Source organism: Labeo rohita, chromosome 16 (assembly GCF_022985175.1).
Source record: "Labeo rohita strain BAU-BD-2019 chromosome 16, IGBB_LRoh.1.0, whole genome shotgun sequence".
Classification (NCBI taxonomy): Eukaryota; Metazoa; Chordata; class Actinopteri; order Cypriniformes; family Cyprinidae; genus Labeo; species Labeo rohita.
Window position 1 is genome coordinate 17,953,972 of NC_066884.1, and position 21,440 is coordinate 17,975,411.

General features: G+C 35.9%; 1 protein-coding gene across 1 annotated transcript; it reads left to right on the forward strand.

Annotated features, from left to right (window-relative positions):
* Nucleotides 1-637: 637 nt before the first annotated feature.
* esrp1 (epithelial splicing regulatory protein 1) lies at nt 638-21,410 on the forward strand. Its single transcript, XM_051130972.1, is given in 16 exon segments — nt 638-1,076; nt 1,575-1,703; nt 2,182-2,295; nt 2,393-2,507; nt 3,080-3,178; nt 3,274-3,328; nt 4,556-4,666; nt 4,787-4,919; nt 5,531-5,573; nt 6,133-6,434; nt 9,054-9,287; nt 13,582-13,764; nt 13,766-13,781; nt 16,528-16,735; nt 17,671-17,842; nt 20,046-21,410. Coding segments are annotated over 16 exon segments (2,157 nt in total). The 5' UTR covers nt 638-944; the 3' UTR covers nt 20,157-21,410.
* Nucleotides 21,411-21,440: the final 30 nt, after the last annotated feature.

Consider the following 21,440-nt stretch of genomic DNA (forward strand, 5'->3'; position numbering starts at 1 on the left):
TTATGACATAAAGCACTGGCGTTTGTTGATCGATCAACTGAAGAAAAGATATGGTTATCACAAAAGAAGGAAGTCCCATTTAAACAACACAGTTTTGCTTTTGCATTTGATGACTTAAATATCAGAACTTTATATTGACTTAACTTACCTTGACTGTGGAACAAATGAGGCATCTTTTCTCACTTTTCGTATGTATATTCTCTCTCTCTCTATCAAATATATGTTATCTGAGATAAGGAAATATTATGATGTCAATACACAGGTTGCAGTACCTGTGATGAGCATACAGATGTAGGCTACACTCAAGGTGTGTACACCTGTGCTTTATGACTGTTGAAACATTGACTTACAAAATGGTCATAATGGTTCAGACACATTTTAAGTCAATGGATTTGTTTAGTCTGGCTAACGTAGTTACACAATATTAAAACGACTCTGAAAGGCCTTGCGTCATTTTTTACACATTACGTCCTGCTCGCGTCTGATGGCAGGTGAGCAGGTGTTAACGCTGGGTTATTTTATTAGTTCACTGTGTAAACGTGTAATAAACAGATCCTGAATTCCCTCACATCATGTAGGACAAGCGCGTTTTCGGCGTGCCATGCCACGTCCTTGTTTCTCAGCAGCGGTAGGAGGGCTTTCTTTTGGGCAGGTATCTATTACCTGTGTCACGTGGGCGGTGGCCAGGTAGGGCGCACACAAAACCAGCGCGATCCAAGCAGCCATTGCGGAGCAGAGCCAAGGGTTTCGGACTTGTTTGCATCGATTCTAACGCAATTAAAAGGCCACGGGACACATCAAGGCGAGTCCGAACCCGGCACTGATCTGTCCGTAGGTGTTTGGGTCATTGGGCTCTTCGGTTCTCTGTCACCTGGAGTTGATCTCTAGGGTTTTGCTTTTGCTGTCGGTGTGGTGTGACAATAGTTTTTTTTTCCTTCTTAAAAATGACGGTTAATCCAGATTACCTGGTGCTTTTATTCACCACCACTTCTGGCGCAAGTGGGGACCAATTGGGATCAGACGAGAAGGAAATTGTACAGTTGGTTTGGCAAGTTGTGGATTTAGCGAATAAAAAGGTAATTTCATATTTCCTCGTGATGGTGTGTATGTGTGTTATGCGTTGGTGTGTGTGTTTGCGTTTTTGTGCGTGTGTGTAGTAATTCCGGTGAAGGTTAGAAACGGAGTGAAAGTGAATTTTACATTCATATACGCTTCAGATTTTTTATAAGACAAAAATAAGTCTAAGTCTAAGGACAAATATTAAAATTGGTTTATATATTTATTTACTTTCATCTATCTATCTATCTATTTATCTATCTATCTATCTATCTATCTATCTATCTATTTTTGTGTATATGTGCGTTTGTGTATACTGTATAGTACTTCTGTCGGAGGTGAGAGGGAAATAATGTTTAAACAAGAATTACAAAGTCAAATCTAAGACTCTATCAATCTAAATATGAATCTATCTACTTTTCCACTGCTATTTATCAATTCATCCATCCATTTATTTATTATTTGCCTATGTAAATGTATATGGTGAAAGTGAGCATGCCTCTGCTTTCTACATTTAGGCTGGTCAGGTAAATGAATTGCTAGTCAAACCGGATCATATTGAGCTCTCTGAGGAGTGTCAGGAGGTGAGTGGACTCACCGAGGAGGCCTTGACAGACGCCGAACTGCTTGAGGAAGCCATCGAACAGGTGATTATTCTCATTTTCTCATATGATCTGTTGTGACATGATGGTATTTATCTTCTACTGTCTCTGTTTTTAAAAGTTTTTGTTTGAAGTTAGTGCTGTCAAGCGATTAAGCACCATTAATTAAATCCTAAGTACGTTTTTTAAAAAAATAATATAAATATATTCATGCAAATACATGTAGATATGTTCAAAATATATACTGTATGTGTGTTTATATATGCATAATAAATATACACAGTATACACACTTATTATGTAAACAAAAACTTTATTTTGGATGCGATTAATCATTTGACAGCACTATTTAAAATACATAAGGATGTCTGCACTGAGAATGGATATTTAGTTGCATATCTTTACACACTATCAGACACATTATGTAACAGCTTGTGGATTGATATTTGCACAAACAGCCTTGTGGGTATGTATTAAATGGCACATAAAAGTGACATTTACTCAGAGTGTTCATGTGTGTGCAGTTGAATCAGAGGTTATGTGCAGAAGTGGACGCAGGTGCAGAAAACACCTTCTACCTCTGTACAGATGGACAGCTGCACATTCGTCAAGTCCTCCATCCTGAGGCTTCCAGCAAGGTATTAAAACTCTTAATACTGCAACTGTCCGGACGAAATTTGTAAAAATGTCTAAATTCTGCTCATTTTCTTGACCGCTTGCTTTTGTGCTTTTCAGAATATTTTATTGCCTGAGTGTTTCTTCTCGTTCTTTGACCTCCGGAAAGAGTTTAAGAAAAAATTCCCATCGGAAGGAGAACTGAAAGACTTGAATCTTCAGGTCATGGCTGACTGTATCCTTAAAAACATGTCAAATACTATCATTTGTGTAATTTTTCTTAGTCCTAAATGGATGAGACACAGACTAATACTTTATAATAACACTTATTAGATGATAATTCTCTGACAAGCAGTGTGAGGAAGTTGTATTTGAGTGTGTATGAGAGAGAAAGATAGGCAATAGGGTGTTGGCTGCAGGATCCCAAGGTTTTGAAATGCAAATAGACTCACAATAGTGTGGGCTCAATTGAGGCAGCAAGAGAAAGCCAAGAGTGTTTAGCCAACAAGCTTAACCTGCCACACCTACGCTGTAACGTCTTAATGCCTACACACACACACACACACAGAGTCAAACGCAATGCAATAGCACAGCCCTCTGCACAGTAAGAAAGGTTAATCGAAAGTCATTCTGTCTCTCCATGTTTCTATTGTGCCTTTATGGAAGACTGCTGTGTTTCAATGGTCCCTGTGCGTTTATATACCCTGCCCTGGTTGTTCCTTCCATCTTTACGGTGTTGTTAAATGGTAGTTATCAGCAGTAGCACTAAACACAGACGGTGTATTCCTTGACTGCGGCTGCGATCAGATCTGAATGTGGTTGTAGATTCTTCTTCTCATGCTTTCACTGCTCACAAGGTTCAGCAGATGTCGGAAATTGTTTTAGCACTCATCTCGGAGACTGTCTGTAAGGCATTACATCCTAAATTTTATTGTCTGAATGCATGAATTTTATATTCGTAAGTGCTTTTGTTAAGAACCTGCTTTTATTCGTCTTCACAGGCCACCAGTTTTCCGTTCCTGAGAAAGTGAATGACAAGTTTGAGACTGGCACTTGGTAAGAGCTGTTTTATTTTTTATTTAAACTAACAAACATATGTTTGCAACTGTGTTCAATTTTTTAACTTAATGTTAATGGCCAGTCCTATCTTGGCTATTTTTCCCTTTCTCCATACTATTAGAATACCTGCATTTTTAAATTTAATTACATTTTTTTTAAATTTATGTATTAATTTATTTATGCAATTTTGCCATTTTTGAAAACTGGAAAATATACAGAGGAATTTTAAAGTTGTGAATAAAAAATATTTTTTTAAGGTCTTGAAAAGACAGTAAAACTAATAAAATCACAGAAAAATCATGGTATTTTCTATAATGATTATACATTTTATATAGGCTAATTTCTATAAAATGAATCATAAATTACTATAAAATGGAAAAGTGTTAAGTTTAAATGTTTCCATGAAATGTTATGGTGCTGGAGCATTTATAATAGTGGTGGCTATAATTCAGAGAGGATATTAGTATCACTGAGTATTTTTATTCTAGAGTATTAGAGTATTTTAATATAAAGGGTTTTTTTCTTTTTTCTAATATTTTAAGAAATCCTGAGTTTATGATATGAGTTAAATTGTAATAGCCATTACTGGTAAACGAATGTTACAGTAGTTTTATATTTCTGTTGAGTAGGGCCGTCAAACGATTAATCGCGATTAATCGCATTCAAAATAATGTTGTTTATATACTATATGTATATGTACTGTGTATATTTATTATGTATATATAAATACACACATGCATGTATATTTAAAAAAATATATTTATATGTGTATATATATTTACACTTGTATATCATTTAGATCATAATAAAATATAAATATTTTATATATAAATCTGAAATATTTTCCCTAAATATACATGTCATGTATTTATTATACATAATAAATATACACACTAAACACACATATAGCATGTAAACATAAACTTTTATTTTGGATGTGATTAATCACGATTAATCATTTGACAGCCCTAATGTTAAGACATTAAAGTGTTTTTTTATTTTTTATTCAGAACTATTTATTTAAGAAAAACATCTGATAACAAGCTTTACAGTGTCACACATGATTCTATTCAGAGCACATTTACTGGAAATTATGAAGAAATCTCCTGTTGAATCATATGAGAATTTCGGTTAAACTTGTATGAGTAATAGCTTAGTAAAGGGTCACTTGATATATTCATTTTTGCTTTGCTATCTTACAATTGCATGTATCTATGTGTACAGCAGTAAGATGGAGAGGGTGGATGATAACACGGTGATCAGAGCTCGGGGTCTTCCATGGCAGTCCTCAGACCAGGACATCGCCCGATTCTTCAGGGGTCTCAACATCGCCAAGTATGCAAACCAAACACAACCTGCAAACCACCCCCATGCAGTGCTTATTAATAAATGATCATCATTGAGTCTGTGCACAATGCCAGTGTGTCTGATGACTGACTCTGTTTGTGTGTGTAGAGGAGGTGCTGCATTGTGTCTGAATGCTCAGGGCAGGAGGAATGGAGAGGCACTAGTGCGGTTTGAGAGTGAAGAGCACAGGGATTTGGCCCTGCAGAGACACAAGCATCACATGGGCACAAGATACATTGAGGTACACACACATTCACAAAACTATAAGTGTTATGCTAAGTATAGTGATATTGCAAGTGCTGTCATGAGAACTCCAGATGGTGCAGGCTGATGGGTCATTAACGCAAACTGATGATAATGATAGCGTTAAAATACTTGACACAAGCTGATTGGTTCATATTGCATATGCAGCCAATGAGCTTGCTGCTTTACATTTAAATAGCTGGTTGGCATTCACTAAAGCATTTCACAGCACACTTTTAGAGTTCCTCTGAAACCCTCCACCTCCCCAGCTCCACCTGTATAGATCTGCTACAGGTTATTTTATATGATATTTGTGCAGCAGCAGTATGTCTTAAATACTCACAGCACCATATCTACTACTATTCTACAATAACAGCAGCAGCAATTCAGCAGCGTAGCATATCTGTTCCACCAACATTGTCATCCATTACCATGCTAAAATCTTCCAAAAGTTGTCATGATAGAAATATAAATAGAATTTTCAGTCTGTTTCAGTACATTAACCTACATTTAGTGCCCATAGTAAGTCCAGTTACTATGACCTTTTTTAATTGTAGTGGAATTGCATGTAAATTCTAAATTATTTACATACATTGTTTTGTATTGCAGGTTTACAAGGCAACAGGTGAAGACTTTCTAAAGATAGCTGGAGGTAAAAGGACTTTTTTGTGTGTGTGCTTGAGTTTGCATGCATGTGATATTTGGGTTTGTATGTGGATAGGGCTGGGAACCGAGAACCGGTTCCATAAATGTTCTATTCTTATTCAGAACCGGTTCCATTAAAAAAAAAATTGAGCATTGTGACCAGTGTAGATTCCTAAACTTAATTACTTGCCAGTTCTTTAAATCTAAAAATGTAATGTGCAATGTGACTTCTGAACGAACAATTCTTTGTAGAGAATCAGAAACATACAGTGCAGTCTGCTGAGAACTAATTTAAATTTATTTATTAAAGAAATCATCTCATAATTTGACAATGAAATGCTTTTTTCCCCAAGTATTTATGCATTAAAAGAACTACAGGAAGTGAAGTAACTGGAATCTTTCACACAAATTGAAGCAGGAACTAACTTACTTTCCCATCCATATATGTGAACAATCTTTGCACAGATTGTTCTGTCAGTGTTGTTTGCATTGGTTTTAGTATGTTTTGTGTATTTTTAGCTTCGCGTTGAGTGGCTCACGCATGTGTGTCAATGTCTGACTGTCAGGTACCTCTAATGAAGTGGCCAAATTTCTGTCGAGGGAGAATCAGGTTATCGTACGCATGCGTGGACTTCCGTTCACCGCCACCGCAGAGCAAGTGCTGCAGTTCTTCTCCCCGGCATGTCCTGTGACAGACGGCAGCGAGGGCATTCTGTTTGTACGCTTTCCCGATGGCAGGCCCACCGGGGACGCGTTCGTCCTGTTCTCGTGCGAGGAGCACGCTCAGAACGCGCTGAAGAAACACAAGGACATTCTGGGCAAGAGGTACATAGAGCTGTTCAAGAGCACTGCGGCTGAGGTGCAACAGGTGAGAGCAGCACTTCCTATTTGGTTTGGAAGATCAGTTGTGTGGAATGTATTTAAGCTGGTTTAGACAGACTTAGCAGGGCAAGTAAAACGTGAGGTTTGGGTGTGTAAGTGTGTGTACGAGCATGTACTCTATCTGAATGACCCGGCTCGCTGAACAAACATTCAGGTAATCTGTAAAAGATTAGCTTTTCAAAGCTGTCATAAAATCTCTCTTTTAATCATGTTCTTCAATGTAAAAACCTTTAAAATTTCATTGTTGCTAATTTTGTCCAATTACTAGGAATTCCTTTGTGTTAATATTTAGCTGTCGTCATATATACCAAACCAAGGCTACTCAACCATAACAGGCTGTGGCTGAACTCACTTCAACCTGTTTTTGAGCAGACATCATTTGTGTTTGACTACCTCAGCTGTGTTGGTCATCAGCAGCAGGGTTTTGGTGCTACAAGGGTGTGTCATTTAGGCAAAGAGAATCCCATCATGCCTTATATTAATAGTTGACTGGTTGTTGGGTTCTTTAATAAACAGAATACTTACAACTGAATCACCACATCAATAATACCAAAGGACTGAACCTATGCCTGACATAAAATCAACTGTAGGTCATTACATATACATCAAATTGCGATATGGACTAGTGTCTGTGAATATTAAGCTGTAAAAATACTATTTAAATATGAATCCTGCATGTTCTGTCTCCAAGTGAATGAAGAGCGCATATATGTGCTGTTTCGTTTACTACATACATATTGAAGTGCGTGTTTTCAGCCTCTGCCGCCTCAGTATATTAGTACGTGAACACATGAACGTAATCGTGAGTCACTTCATGAGCATTTTACCATTTTTTGAAAGAAAAACTATCATATCATATACAAACAGAAACTTGAAGGTTTTCACAGCAACCTGTCAAATAAAAGTTTGGTTTAACTTGAAGAAACTGTGACAGAAACTCAATTCTTAATGTAATGATAGTACTACTACTAATAATAAAACTGTTATTAAAATATTTTTAAGGAATATTTACCAGAAAAATGAGCTACCAGAATTTATTTAGCAGAAAAAATGTAAATACACAACACCATTTTTAAAAAAAAAAAAATAAAAAAAAAAATAAAATATAAAAAAATAGAATAATATGTTTGTTTGTTTTTTAATCAAATCAATTACAGATACTACAGAAACCATTGAAAAAATGGAATTCAGAATTTTTTTTTAAATCACAGAATTTGGTAAAAAAAATAAAACTGAATTTGACAAAAAAAATCTAAATATTATTTTTATTTATTATATAAATAAAATATATTCTATTTCATTTTTGCTAAATTGTTAAAAAAAATCTGATGTTAAATTGTGTAAATTGAATGTTTTTGGATTAACAAATTTGAATTTAACCATTGACTACAGTCTAGAAAAATTAAAAAAACTAAAATAAAATTTATACATATATATTATATATATTATATATATATATATATATATATATATATATATATATATATATATATATATATATATATATATATATATATATATATAATATATATAATATATATATATAAATTTTATTTTAGTTTTAATACCTGTATAATGTAAATGCAGTGTTGTTTTGCTGTCAAAATGATTGCAGATTTATTTTCATCTTGGTTTTTAGTTACTTGAGAATGAATGCAAAACTTTAATTATTTTGAATATTGGTCAAATATATCAGTCAAACTAATTACTAATCTATTTCTACCAAAGTACAGACATTTTGGACCAGCCATGGAAAATCTTTAATTAGTAGTAGAACAGGTGATTACATGATAAACATTAAACAATTAAATATAATGAAATGAAGAAAGAAACCTGCTGTGGATTTTCACTGCTAACCCTAAAGTGCATGGACTCCCTAGTAAAAAGTAGTAGATTTAAAATGTATATATTTTATATCAAGTACAGTTCAAGTATATTAACATATTTAATGACATATCGCTTGAGACTTACTGATATAAAAATTATATGTATATATATAAAAATTGTAATTACACTTTATTTGGAGTACTACTTGTGCACAATGCACATTTCTTAATATTATGCTTTAAATTATGTTTGTCTTTAAATGCAAAATATATAAAGTTTACCTAAAGTATACTTGCAATAGTTCCACTTTAGCACAATCACATATACTTAAGTATATCTTTAGTTGCACTTCAGCACTACTTCTGCATAATTAAAGTACATTAAGTGCAAAATTAGTTCCAATTTAGCAGACTTTAAATGTACCAGTTTAGTATACTAAAAGTACAATTGCAGGGTATTTTTATTACATAATATGTAAATGTATTTGAAGTATACTTAACATGAAATAAATGTATTTTAAATACATTTTAGTATATATATTTCACTATGGTTCATAAAATAAAAACCAAACACAGAGTAGCTCAAAACTGTCTCCATATATGAGGGCATTTGAGGATACAGACACACCAAATGTGTGTTTGCATGGTGGCAAACAGTATCAGTACCTACAGGTAGAGCACAGTTCATCTGTCATCTGCACACCTGGAGCTATAAACAGACAGAAGTTTTTTTAATCATGTGCACTGGCAGTCATATAACTTCAGCATTTGGTTGTCAGGTACTGAACAGATACTCATCGGCCCCATTGATTCCCGTGGCTCCATCCCCTATCCTGTCTGTTGTGCCATCCCCCACATTCGTGCCCCCAACGGCAGCAGTGACAGGCGTGCGGGACTGCGTGAGATTGAGGGGTCTGCCGTACGATGCCACCATCCAGGACATATTGGTTTTCCTGGGGGAATACACCGCTGACATCAAGCCACACGGAGTGCATATGGTGCTGAACCAGCAGGTAAGGATGTTATATGTGTACTACTTACAAACTGTAGCATTCGTATGAAGTTCATCCAGTAAAATAAACACACCTATTCAGTTCAGAATGTGTTCTGTCAGGGAGTTTTCCCTCTTTGGCTCAACAGCTCCATAAAAAACGGGTGATTAATCACAGCTTCTGTCATGACTTGTGTTTCTTCATTCCTTTACGATGTGTTGTTGTAATGCCATGGTCCTTATAATATCTCAAAGCATGCTGAAGAGAGATGTACTTTAGAATAGGATAGACCATTCAAATGTGGTCAGTTCATCACGTTTCTAAGATGAAACTATAAAAAGCTGGCTCGCGTATTTCAGTTAGACACAAAGAATTAATTTAATCATTCTGATTCCTAATAATGGTTCCATTTAAAGATTCTTTTACAGTACCGTTCAGAAGTTTGGGGTTTGTTTAAATGTTTTTGAAAGAAGTCTCTCCAAGGCTGCATTTATTTGATCAAAAATACAATAAAAACAGCTTTTTTTTATTATTTATTTTTTATTTATTAAAATAACTTTTTTAATTAAATTTTTCTATCATTTCTATTCTATTTTTATATTCCTGTGATCACAAAGCGATCATTCTAGTAAGCTGATTTGGTGCTGAAGAAACATTTCTTATGATTATCAGTGATTGTAAAGCTGGTGTGCTGCTTAATATTTTTGTGGAAAATGTGATAAATGAACGGCATTTATTTAACATAGAATATGTAACAATGTAAAAGTCTTTACTGTCACTTTTTGCATGAAAAAGTGCATCCTTGCTGAATAAAAGTAATAATTTATTTTTAAAAATCTCATCTTACCAACCCCAAACATTTGAATGGCAGTGTAGTATTTCTAAAGAATACATTTTTTGGGGAAAAAAAGGAATTTCATTGCCGAATGATGATATGATTTAAAACAATGCATGCAAAAGGTCTTTTTATGCAGTCAGATCATTATATTAAATGATTTGACTGCTATATATTAAAGAACAACACTAATCAAATAAAAATGTAGTAATATATTTCATTCTTTTATTTTTAAAAAATCCTTAAAGTGATAGTTCACCCAAAAATGAAAATTGTGTCATTAATTACTCCCCCTCATGTCGTTCCAAACCACAAGTCCTTTGTTTATCTTCAGAACACAAATTAAAATATTTTTGCTGAAATCTGAGAGCTTTCTTACCCTGCATAGACAGCAATGCAACTGAAACGTTTAAGGCTTAGAAAGGTAGTAAGGACATTGTTGTATGAACAACCAGTCTGATTGTACTGTTGGACTGTTTCACACTGTATGCTTTTGATTTAAAGAACCCATAAGACTCATTGATTTGGGAAGTTGAACTATAGTGGTTGCACCGATTTTGAAAAACTGGCTCATAAGAGTCTCTAATTGTTCTGCAGTTAAACTACATAGTTTACAGTGTCTTTTTGCCGCTATAGATCATTATTTTATTTTAGTACAGGGTTCCAGTATTTTTGAATCGTAAGAATAATTAAAAGACCCTCATTATGGATAAAGGTTTTCTGTTCTCAACCCTACTGTTAAACATGACATCTTAAATTATGCAAAATCCACTTATTTGTTGTTTGGACATATATGTGTGTTGGCAGTGTGTGAACACAACCACCCTTTAGCGATAAAAATCCACTCATTCCTTATTTTTTAATCCTCTTTAAACAAAACTAGTCTCATTAGACATACGGTTTTGATTCTTAACGCAATGTGACATCACATTGTTTAGGCCCCGCCCATGGACGCTTATGACAGTCCTGCATTACAGTAGTTTCCGCCCTCAGCAAGTTATATTTGGTTGTACGCTGTCCTCCATTTTCTTCACACTCAAGCAGCTGTAACGTCAATATCTCGTAAACAATCCCGGTGTTCTGTGTTTGGTTGTAAGACTGAACATAAGAGTCTTTATTTTCTCCCAAAATCTGAGCTACTGAGGATGTAGTGGATTACTTTTATTTTTCAAGGTGATGCACTTCAAAATCTACCTAAGTATGTTTATATCTGCACAAATCATTTCACTCCAGACCGCTTTGTGGATGTCATGTCGTTATATTGCTGAGCTAATGTTATCGAAGTATTTTAATTGGTTAGCGCCTCGCTAGTGAGATTAGTTAACGCCGTGCTTGTGCGTTCTGTGGTGCTAGCAAACAGCCCTGCGCTTTCGTGTCCTATATGTACACTGGTTCTCTCGCTCTCAGTCATGTTGCTTTTACCGACTGTTTATTGCTGTAGGTATGCAAAGCAGAGATGTACGCTACGCCCTCTTCTGAAGACGGGGCAGGAATATGCAGCTCATTTGCATTTAAAGTGATACACACCAAAAGTATACACACCCCAGAAATGACATTTTCCTCATGTTATAATAAATGATCTCCGGGGTATTTTGAGCTGAAACTTCACAGACACATTCTAGGGACACACAAGACCGATCTTGTAAAAATGGGCATAATAGGTGCCTTTTAAAACCAGATGCTACTGGCATGAGATGCTGAAAAAATAAACAGAGACACAACTTTCGTTAAAGGGGTCATCGGATGCCCATTTTCCACAAGTTGATATGATTCTTTAGGGTCTTGAAGGAGACGTCCACTTCTAGAACAGCAATTTACAGATAATGTACTCACCCCGTTGTCATCCAGAATGTCTTTCTGTCTTCAGTCGTAAAGAAATTATGTTTTTGAGGAAAACATTTCAGTATTTTTCTCCATATAATGGACTGATATGGTGCCCCGAGTTTGAACTTCCAAAATGCAGTTTAAATGCAGCTTCAAACAATCCCAAATGCAGTTGTAAATGATCCCAGCCGAGGAAAAAGAGTCTTATCTAGCAAAACGATTGGTTATTTTCATAAATACCTTTTAATCTTGAACACAGTTGTCTTGTCTTGCTGTGCTTGTTGTGTATTCTGGCTCAAAACAGTTAGGGTATGTCGAAAAACTCCCTCAACTTCCAAAATCATTTCAAAATCATCCTACATTACTCCAGAAGTTCCGATCCAGTGTTTGCAAAGTGAACATGCAAAAAGATCAAACACCCTTTACAAAAAAGGTAAAACAGTGATATAGGACGATTCTGAAGTTGAGGGAGAACATGAGATGGGAGTTTTTCGACATACCCTAACTGTCATGAACCGCAACAAAAACAGAGGTCGGTAAGAGTAAGACAAGACGAGCGTTTGACATGAAAAAGTATATAAATTGTATTTTTTTTTATGAAAATAACTGATTGTTTCGCCTGATAAGACCTTTCTTCCTCAGCTGGGCTGGTTTACAACCGCATTTGGGATTGTTTAAAGCCGCATTTAAACTGCATTTTGGAAGTTCAAAATCGGGGCAGCATATCAGTCCATTATATGGAGAAAAATGCTGAAATGTTTTCCTCAATAAACATAATTTCTTTACGACTGAAGAAAGAAAGACATGAACATCTTGGATGACAAGGGGGTGAGTACATTATCTATAAATTGTTGTTCTGGAAGTGGACTTCTCCTTTAATGAAAAGTCTATCACATACTTTGGTTAAAATTTCTCAATGGTGGTGAAAAACAACACCCTTTTTACCTTGTCAAAAACAGCTCTGTTCACAGCGAGCCGTTTCGATGCATGCCTCTTTAAATGCTAATAAGCTCTGCTTACCCCGTCCCTCTCTTCTGTCGGTTGACAAGCGGTTCTCTGAGACTAAACTTTAGTCACATTTAGCCGTGGAACTTGCTAACTACCACATTATTAAGAAAGGCGATTTGCAAAGATTTCATAAAAAAACCCCTTATACTCTCTTCTGTAGGTAAGGCTGGATCATGAATGATTTAAGCATAAACACATTTAGGTAGACTGTGGGACGCATTTCCTTTAAAAACAAAAGTAATCCTCTGTGTCTTCAGCGGCTCAGATGTTGGGAGTAAATGAGGACTATGTTCATTATTATATCCAACAACAGAACACCTCAATCGTTTATGAGCCATTCTTGTCTACTCCTGCTTCGGCGTCAAAACAATGGCGGACAGTTTACAGCTCACTCAGGGCAGGTCTAAGGTAAAACGGCAGTGTCAGTCAACAATTGTAGGATCAGCCTTGGTCTGTTTTGCTTGATTTGAGAAAGGGGTTATTTATAGCAATTAAAAAAACACTGGGTGGATTTTTACACTCCGCCAACACACATTTATGTTCAAACATGTAAAAGTGAATTTTGCATCCGATGACCCCTTTAAGTGCGCTTGTATCATTCTTCTTAATAATGTGTTTATGAAAGCATTTGTTTGTGTGTTCGATCAGGGTCGTCCATCGGGTGATGCTTTTATCCAGATGCGCTCAGCTGACCGGGCGTTCCTGGCGTCCCAGCACTGCCACAAGCGCAGCATGAAGGAGCGTTATGTGGAGGTGTTTGCGTGCTCCGCTCAGGAGATGAACATCGTGCTGATGGGGGGGACGCTCAACAGGAGCGGCCTCTCGCCGCCGCCCATGTAAGTTACGACGTAAGTGCCGCTGGGCTCTGGGGCTGCTTCTCTCAGCTGTGTGTGTGGGTAGGTGGCGCTTCACGCCTTCCTGTTTTTTCCCCTTTCTCTTATTCATTCACTTATTCACTCATGGTGGGTGTCCTGTCCAGTTTCCTGCTTAGGCAGGAATGGGCATCAGGAGGAGTAGGAATCTGGTTGGGTGAATGTTTTTTTTGTTTTGTTTTGTTTTGTTTTTATTCAATTCAGATCTAAGTTTGTCAGATGCTTTTCCACAGCAGGGGAATTGAGGGCTTTGATTTGGGGGTGATTTAGTGCAATCTTTCTAAATCTAAATGTGCACAAAATTGAAAAATGTCTCAGAAAGACCCTTTCTGTATGATTTAGTCTAGATTTCTTTCTTTCTTCGGTTGTAGATAGTTAGCTCCGTAACTTTGCTATTCTAACATCCAACGACAGCACGTAAAAGCCTCGGCACGCCACAGGTTGAGTCCGGTTTAAGGCATCTGAATGCCTGTGGCTGTGACTGATATATGTTGAAGGGTGGAGGAACATACCTGACTTGTAGCTGAATTATAGTGTCAGATATTGACAGTTTTGGAATAAGTTCTGCTGCATGCTTTTAGTGCAAGATAGAAAATTTAATAGAAATACTACAAGCCACATAGCGTTCAAACGATAGATGAGATTTGTAATTGTACCTGCAGCGTTAACTGCTTGAATTGGCTGCAAGACAACTCATTTATACACAGGTTCATAATGTGACACATTGTATTTAGGGTGGGCTTTTGAGGTGGCTACTGCCGGTGGCTACACCATTGATTTTTGCACTATATTGTTCATTGTTTGTTTGATGGAATGACTGCATGAAGCTCTGATGATAAACAATGAACAGGATGTGAAAGGAGTTTAAAGGTGTAAAGCCCTCATTGTAACTGGCTTAGGTTCAGTCAGGACCACACCCTGTAATTAGCTAGCGAAAATACTTTGAGTAATCGCCAGTTTTTATATTATTAGCAATTATGTTAAATCAACATTTCGTGATGTCATGTTCATTAATTTTAGTCCACTTTATTCTCACTACACATTTGTCAACAAAAATAACACTTTGTATGGCAATTGTATGCAATTTTGGATGGATTTAAATATCCAAATTATGAAAATATGTATTTTTAAATATATTATTCTCACTCAAATAGCATAAAGCTGTGGTTCTCAACCTTTTTGACTCAAACTTTTCTCAACCCGTCCCCTGTCCCACATACAAGACAAATTTTTTCCAGTATTTCTGCTAGAATTATGACAAAGCTTGTTTTAAAAATTTCTTAATTAACAGAAACTGGGAGTATTAGTATATTACATGACTTAACCACGATTCCATGATTCAGTTTGTGATTCCTGTCGTTTCATTAAACAATAGTTACTGAGGGGACAAAAAAAAAAAATATAATTTCAGTTTACAGTCTTAAAAATAAAGGTTCCAATGGGGTGTTTTTGCAGTGATGCCATATAAAAACCATTTTTGGTTCCCTAAAGAACCTTTCGGTGATCTCTTCCTGAAAGAAACATTTTGAAAAACATTTGTGACCCTGGACCATAAAACCAGTCTTAAGTAGCATGGGTATATTTGTAACAATAGCCAAAAATGCATTATATGGGTCAAAATTATTGATTTTTCTTTTATGCCAAAAATCATTAGGGTATTAAGTAAAGATCATGTTCTATGAAGATATTTTATAAATGTCCTACTGCAAATATATCAAAACTTAATTTCTGACTAGTAATATGCATTGCTAAGAACTTCACTAGGATATTGTCCTATCCTAACATCAATGGAAGGCTTATTTATTTCAATCTCAATTTAAAAAATTCTACTCTTATGATGGTGCCAGGGTCCAGGGTCACATTTTAAAAATCTAAACCTTTTTCGACTATAAAGAACCTTTTCTGCATTTGAAAGGTTCCATGAATGTTCAAGGTGTTTAATAGAACCATTGATGCCAATAAAGAACCTTTATTTTTGAGAGTGTATCAATCTTGACTTGGAATTTAATTTAGAGTTAGATTATTTCAATATTTTTTTTTTTTTAAGAATTATTTTTGGCATGTTAGCCTTTATTGTGAAAGGACAAATGGGAAAGACAGAGTGTGGACGGCATCTGGAATGTTCTGCGAGCGGGGACTCAAACTCGGGACGCCCAAACCCGCAATGGGGCTATATGTCGCCATGCTGCCCTTGAGGCTATTGTCGCAGACAGATTATTTAATATATAAATAAAAATCTATTAATTCACATTATTTTAAGTCATTCTGTGGGCCCTTTGGAAGTTTGGTGAGGTGCACTAGTTGGCCCGGCCCCTGGTTGAGAACCACTGCTGTAAATGTTGCGTTCAAGTAAGCAAAATCAATCAGTTCAATTTATCAATGTTTAACTTTCAGCTCAATTCTATTGCTACATAATTTACGTACTTACTATAGTTTGATTATTTCATCATTTTTTTTTATTCTTAAAACTCTGTGCATTTTAATATCTTTTAGTGTTACTTTATCTTATATTTTCATCAGCCACATGTTTTATAAAAATCATTATAATCTTCACCATTGTGCATCTTTTTAATCTCCACTGTCAATGACAGAAAAAAAAAAAAATTCAAGTAATTTCAAAGACAAAATTATTACTATAATCCCATCTGGTTGCCACAACTGGAAACTCCAAGCTTGTTGTTTCACTCAATAATCCTTCGATATCCTACCTCCCCAATTTCAGGTTTGTCCCCTCCATCATATGCATTTCCTCATGGGACGGCTGTTATTCCTGCTGGAGCGGTCCTTCCTGCGGGAGCAGTGCTACCTGTGGAGCCGGCAGCCATCTACCCCTCCCAGTTTCTGCTGAGTCCCCGACCCCTGGCACCAACGACGGCCTTCTACCCTGCCAGCAACCCACTGTACATGAACTACACCACCTATTATCCCAGGTAAGGTTATATCTGTTAATGTTGTTTTTCAGTCCATGCACATACACATGTGCAGTATAAGAGCAATAGTTAGCTACAGTTTCATTCACTGATGATGATGAATGGATGATTGAATACTCTAGTGTACATATTAATCCAAGTCAGAGTGTGTGCCCCAAATTCAGGTAATTTGAGTAATTAAGGCATCGTAGAGGCATAAATGGTTCCAAGGCACCGCCTTTAATATGCTGTGTGTGCAGATTAGTTGCTGGAAATGAGGGTTGAAAGGGAAAAAATGAATTAATGAATGTCCACTGGAATGTAGAATTGCAGCTGAACCTAGAAACAAGCACTGTAGACTTTAAATATTTACTTATATTTAAAGTTCACTTGAATTTGTTCTAGATCATTAGTTATGATGCCTTGGAAACCTGACTCAACCAGTTTTTTAAGGAGGAAACTTCCTTATGTTTTGGACACTCATATGATGTCAGAATATTCACCGGTAGCTGTCTTATGTTTACGAACAACGCGAACATTTACGTACAACCTTTGTTGTGTTTGAGGCTGTATTGTGGGCTTTTTTGATGAGCTGCCTAAACTCTAAAGGCTGAATGTAATGACTTGGTCTCAAAAGAAGGACTTGCACAACCAGGACTGGGTGTGTTTACAAGGGTAGCACACTAAACAGTGAGTGTGTCACACCCAGGTCCTTTAACACAGCTATAATGTGCTTTTAACGCACTTCATAGTGGAAGAACTGGTTGAGGTACTGATTGTGTATGTGATTTAAGGACAGAAGTATGACTATAACCTAAACTGTCACTCCAACACAATGACGTTTGATTGGGGCGGGACTATTAATTCGACCAATGGAGGAAAACTCCATATTTAATATATATAAAAGCTTTTTTAATATATATAAATTTGATCCATGTCTGTTTTCATACTAACAGCCCACCTGGCTCCCCCCCTAACATCAGCTACTTCCCTACTGGCCACACCCCTTCAGCAGGCTCAGTCCTCTCAGCCCCGCCCACAGCACTGATACGAATGCAAGGCCACGCCCCTTCCCACGCTTATAACAGCGGGGTTAAAGAAATCCTCAGCATGGTACACGGATATCAGGTGAGTTTACGATACACCCACGACTGTATTATAATATCAGTGTGAGTTCAGAAAGAGACAGGAATTACTTTCATGCCATTTCTCCGCTATTTTTCTACCAAATAGCAAGTAACTAAATTATTTACAGTTCGCTGCTGGCCTCTGCTGATTTTAAATGTATTGGCAACCAGCTTCACAATGTTATTGAGGGCTGCTGATCCAAATACAAGTCCTAGTTTGTTCCACATCAGAAACTCAGTGTGTGTGTTTATAGGCAGGGCAGGGCTGGATTGTAGGGAACATTGAGGTGTGTCTTTTGCCCTGCGGTGCTCAGCATTGAAGATTTAGATGCTTTAGTGGGTTTGAGTAACAGGACCGCATAGTTGCATTGTCACACCCCCTCGATGAGCTAAACAGGTTTCTCTGGTCTAAATTCCCTCACAGACACACACACCGAGCTAAGGTGCGGTACATTGGCCTGCTCTAACTTGACTACTGGTTTTCCGTTCCATTGCTGTAGAAACCAGTGTTAGTATCTTAGATCAGGCAAAAGAGATCTTCATGCATAATTATACACACAGTGAATCCTTTCATATTGCACAATACTTGTATATTACATATAAATAATAATATGTATTAAAATAAATGCCTTTATTTATATAAATCATACATTGTGTGAATGCTTATTATTTAATTAAATGTATATATTATATAGTAAACATGTTATAATTATCATTTTAAAATGCATTTAAAGAAATACACACTACCAGTCAAAAGTTTTTGAACGGTAAGATTTTTAATGTTTTTTTTTTAAAGGTCTCTTTTGCTCACCAAGCCAGCTTTTATTTTATTCGAAGTACAGTAAAAACAGTACAATTTTGAAATATTTTTACTGTTTAAAATAACTGTTTTTGATTTGAATATTTATTAAAATGTAATTTATTCCTGTGATTTCAAAGCTGAATTTTTAGCATCATTACTCCAGTCACATGATTCTTCAGAAATAATTCTAATATTCTGATTTGCTGCTCAAAAAGCAATAAATAATAATAATAAATAAAAATTCTATAACCTCCTCTCTATAATAATAAAACTCTACTGACTCGAAGCTTTTGAATGAATGAATTGAATCGTATTTCAGATAAATGATGATCTTTGGATCTTTCTATTCATCAAAGAATCCTGAAAAAAAGTACTCCACTGTTTTAAATATTGATGATAATAAAAAATGTTTCTTGAGCAGCAAATCAGCATATTAGAATGATTTCTGAAGGATCATGTGACACTGAAGACTGGAGTAATGATGCTGAAAATGTAGCTTTGATCACAGAAATATAAATTACTTTTTAAAATAATTTAAAATTCAAATACAAAACAGTTATTTTAAATACTAAAAATATTTCACAATGTGACTGTTTTGCTGTATTTTGGATCAAATAAATACAGGCTTGGTGAGCAGAAAAGACTTCTTTAAAAAACTTAAAAAATCTAAAATCAAAAACTATTGACTGGTAGTGCATATATATAGTAATTATATTGTAATTAACAATTTAAAATACATTTAAAGAAATATATGTATATGGGTCAAAAACCAGATGTCCCATTTTGGTGTCCCCATTGAATTAAATTGACAAAAGTGATTTTATATACATATAAACTTATGGAAAAAATGTCAAAATATGGGTGATATAATATTCCATTGTCATTCAATGTAACAGATATATTTATGTAAAAATGAAACATGCCTTATAAGATTTTTTTAAATAAATAATAGTCATAATTTTTATCTATCTATATCTATACCTATACCTATATATATATAGTGTGTCAGTTTCTTTTTAACATTCTTGCTTTGAGTTAAGGCTGTGAAAGGTTTCACCTGAAGTGTGTTCAAAATATATTTTGCTATAGTAAAACTGCAGTAATTTTGCTATAGTATGTACTTGATATGCATTATACACAAAAAAAAATGTGACACCACAGGAGTGAAACGTTCTATTAGGCTGCCTAATGGGCTAACGAAGCCATTCTAAAAACAGCTGTGACTCCTGCCATGCACACCCACAATGTGCGTCTTTCCCATGCAGCCTGTACATTCGCCTCAGGCACTTTGCTAGTTAGTCAGTAGGAGGGCTGTCACTCATTTGAGGTGGGACTTATTACAAATAATGAGGCATAAGCATGTGTTTCTTGAGTAAATGTAATTTTGTTCTGTCTCCTTCAGCCTGGCAACAGCGACGCTTTGGTAACTCTCCCTTCTATGCTGTCGGCCAAGCAGCCTATTGGAGACCAGACTGTAGGAGGCGGAGCCTATCTCGACTTGCAGTTGCTTTAAGCCAATCCTATCGACGAGGCCACGCCCCTGTGGTGGATTCAACAAACCCCTCAATACAAAGCAGTTTATGCCATTTATGCTATTTATATAAGAATTTAAAAAAGAATTATATGTATTTTGACATTTTAATGTATATTGCACATTGTTTTTTATGCATTAGAGTTAATATTCTACTCATAAGGTTTGTTGCGTGAGTTTGTGAGTTGTGTGTTTGTGTTCATGCACATGCAATGATGTTCACTCAGGAAATAGCTTCTCAAACCAGGGTCTAAACATCAAACGTGCCGAATCAGAGGCTGACATATCGTAAAAAAGCCAAAGGATCAGAAAAAAAGTGTGTTTGTGTGCGTGCGCGTGTGTGTCAGTGCCTCCCTGTCGATGTGACTCTACCGTGAGTATGTGTAAATACGTAGAGACATTCTCAAGCCTCCTTTTTTTTCCTTGAAGGTTTTAATTTGCATGAAGTTCATAGAGCTAGCTGTTATAACATGTTTACAAGATTCGCCAAATTCTTACACCACGCACAGTGTAGTTCGTGGATGTCTGCAACATGTAGTTCTTAAGTCATTTCGCCAAAAATAGCTAACAAACAGAATCAGGAACAACTTATGTGCTTTTTATCTGTGTCATGCATAAGAAAAAATGTATTGTCCGTACCAATCAATGTACAAATTTCTATAGATAAATGTGCTTGTTGATGTGTGCATGTGTAGTAGATGTAACCCACTAATGAATGTGTGTCTTTTTAACCAAAAGTCAATGCATGTGTGTTTATTTACTGCACTCAGAGAGTGTTTCGGGCCTGCTGTAATGCACACAGGTGTATTTTCACCCATTGTCTGTGTATTAAGGAGAGTGTGTTGTGTGCATCTGCTGGAATGTGAACAGGTTTTTGTTACCTGCAGCTGTATCCCATCTGTACCCTCCTGTTTGTTTATGCCAATGTGCCTCATTTATTATACTCTGTGCTTTTTTAAAAAGAAAATACTAGGAGGAATTTGCATGTTTAGGCTTTTATGAGCAGTAGGAGTAAAGTGTATGACGGTGAAATAGTCAGCGTGATTTATTTGTACTAGTACCCACACGTCAACAGGCAGTAGTTAAGCAAAAAGCACTACTCGTTCATGTTACCGATCTGTTACCATCATATGTAATTCGTAGAAAAGAGAAATCAAGAATTTGGCTGTTTGGAGAAAGTATTATTTTATTTTGATATTTTATAATAACTTAAAATAAAGGAAATTTAACAACGTTTCTGAGGGATTGAGTGACTGACTCACTACG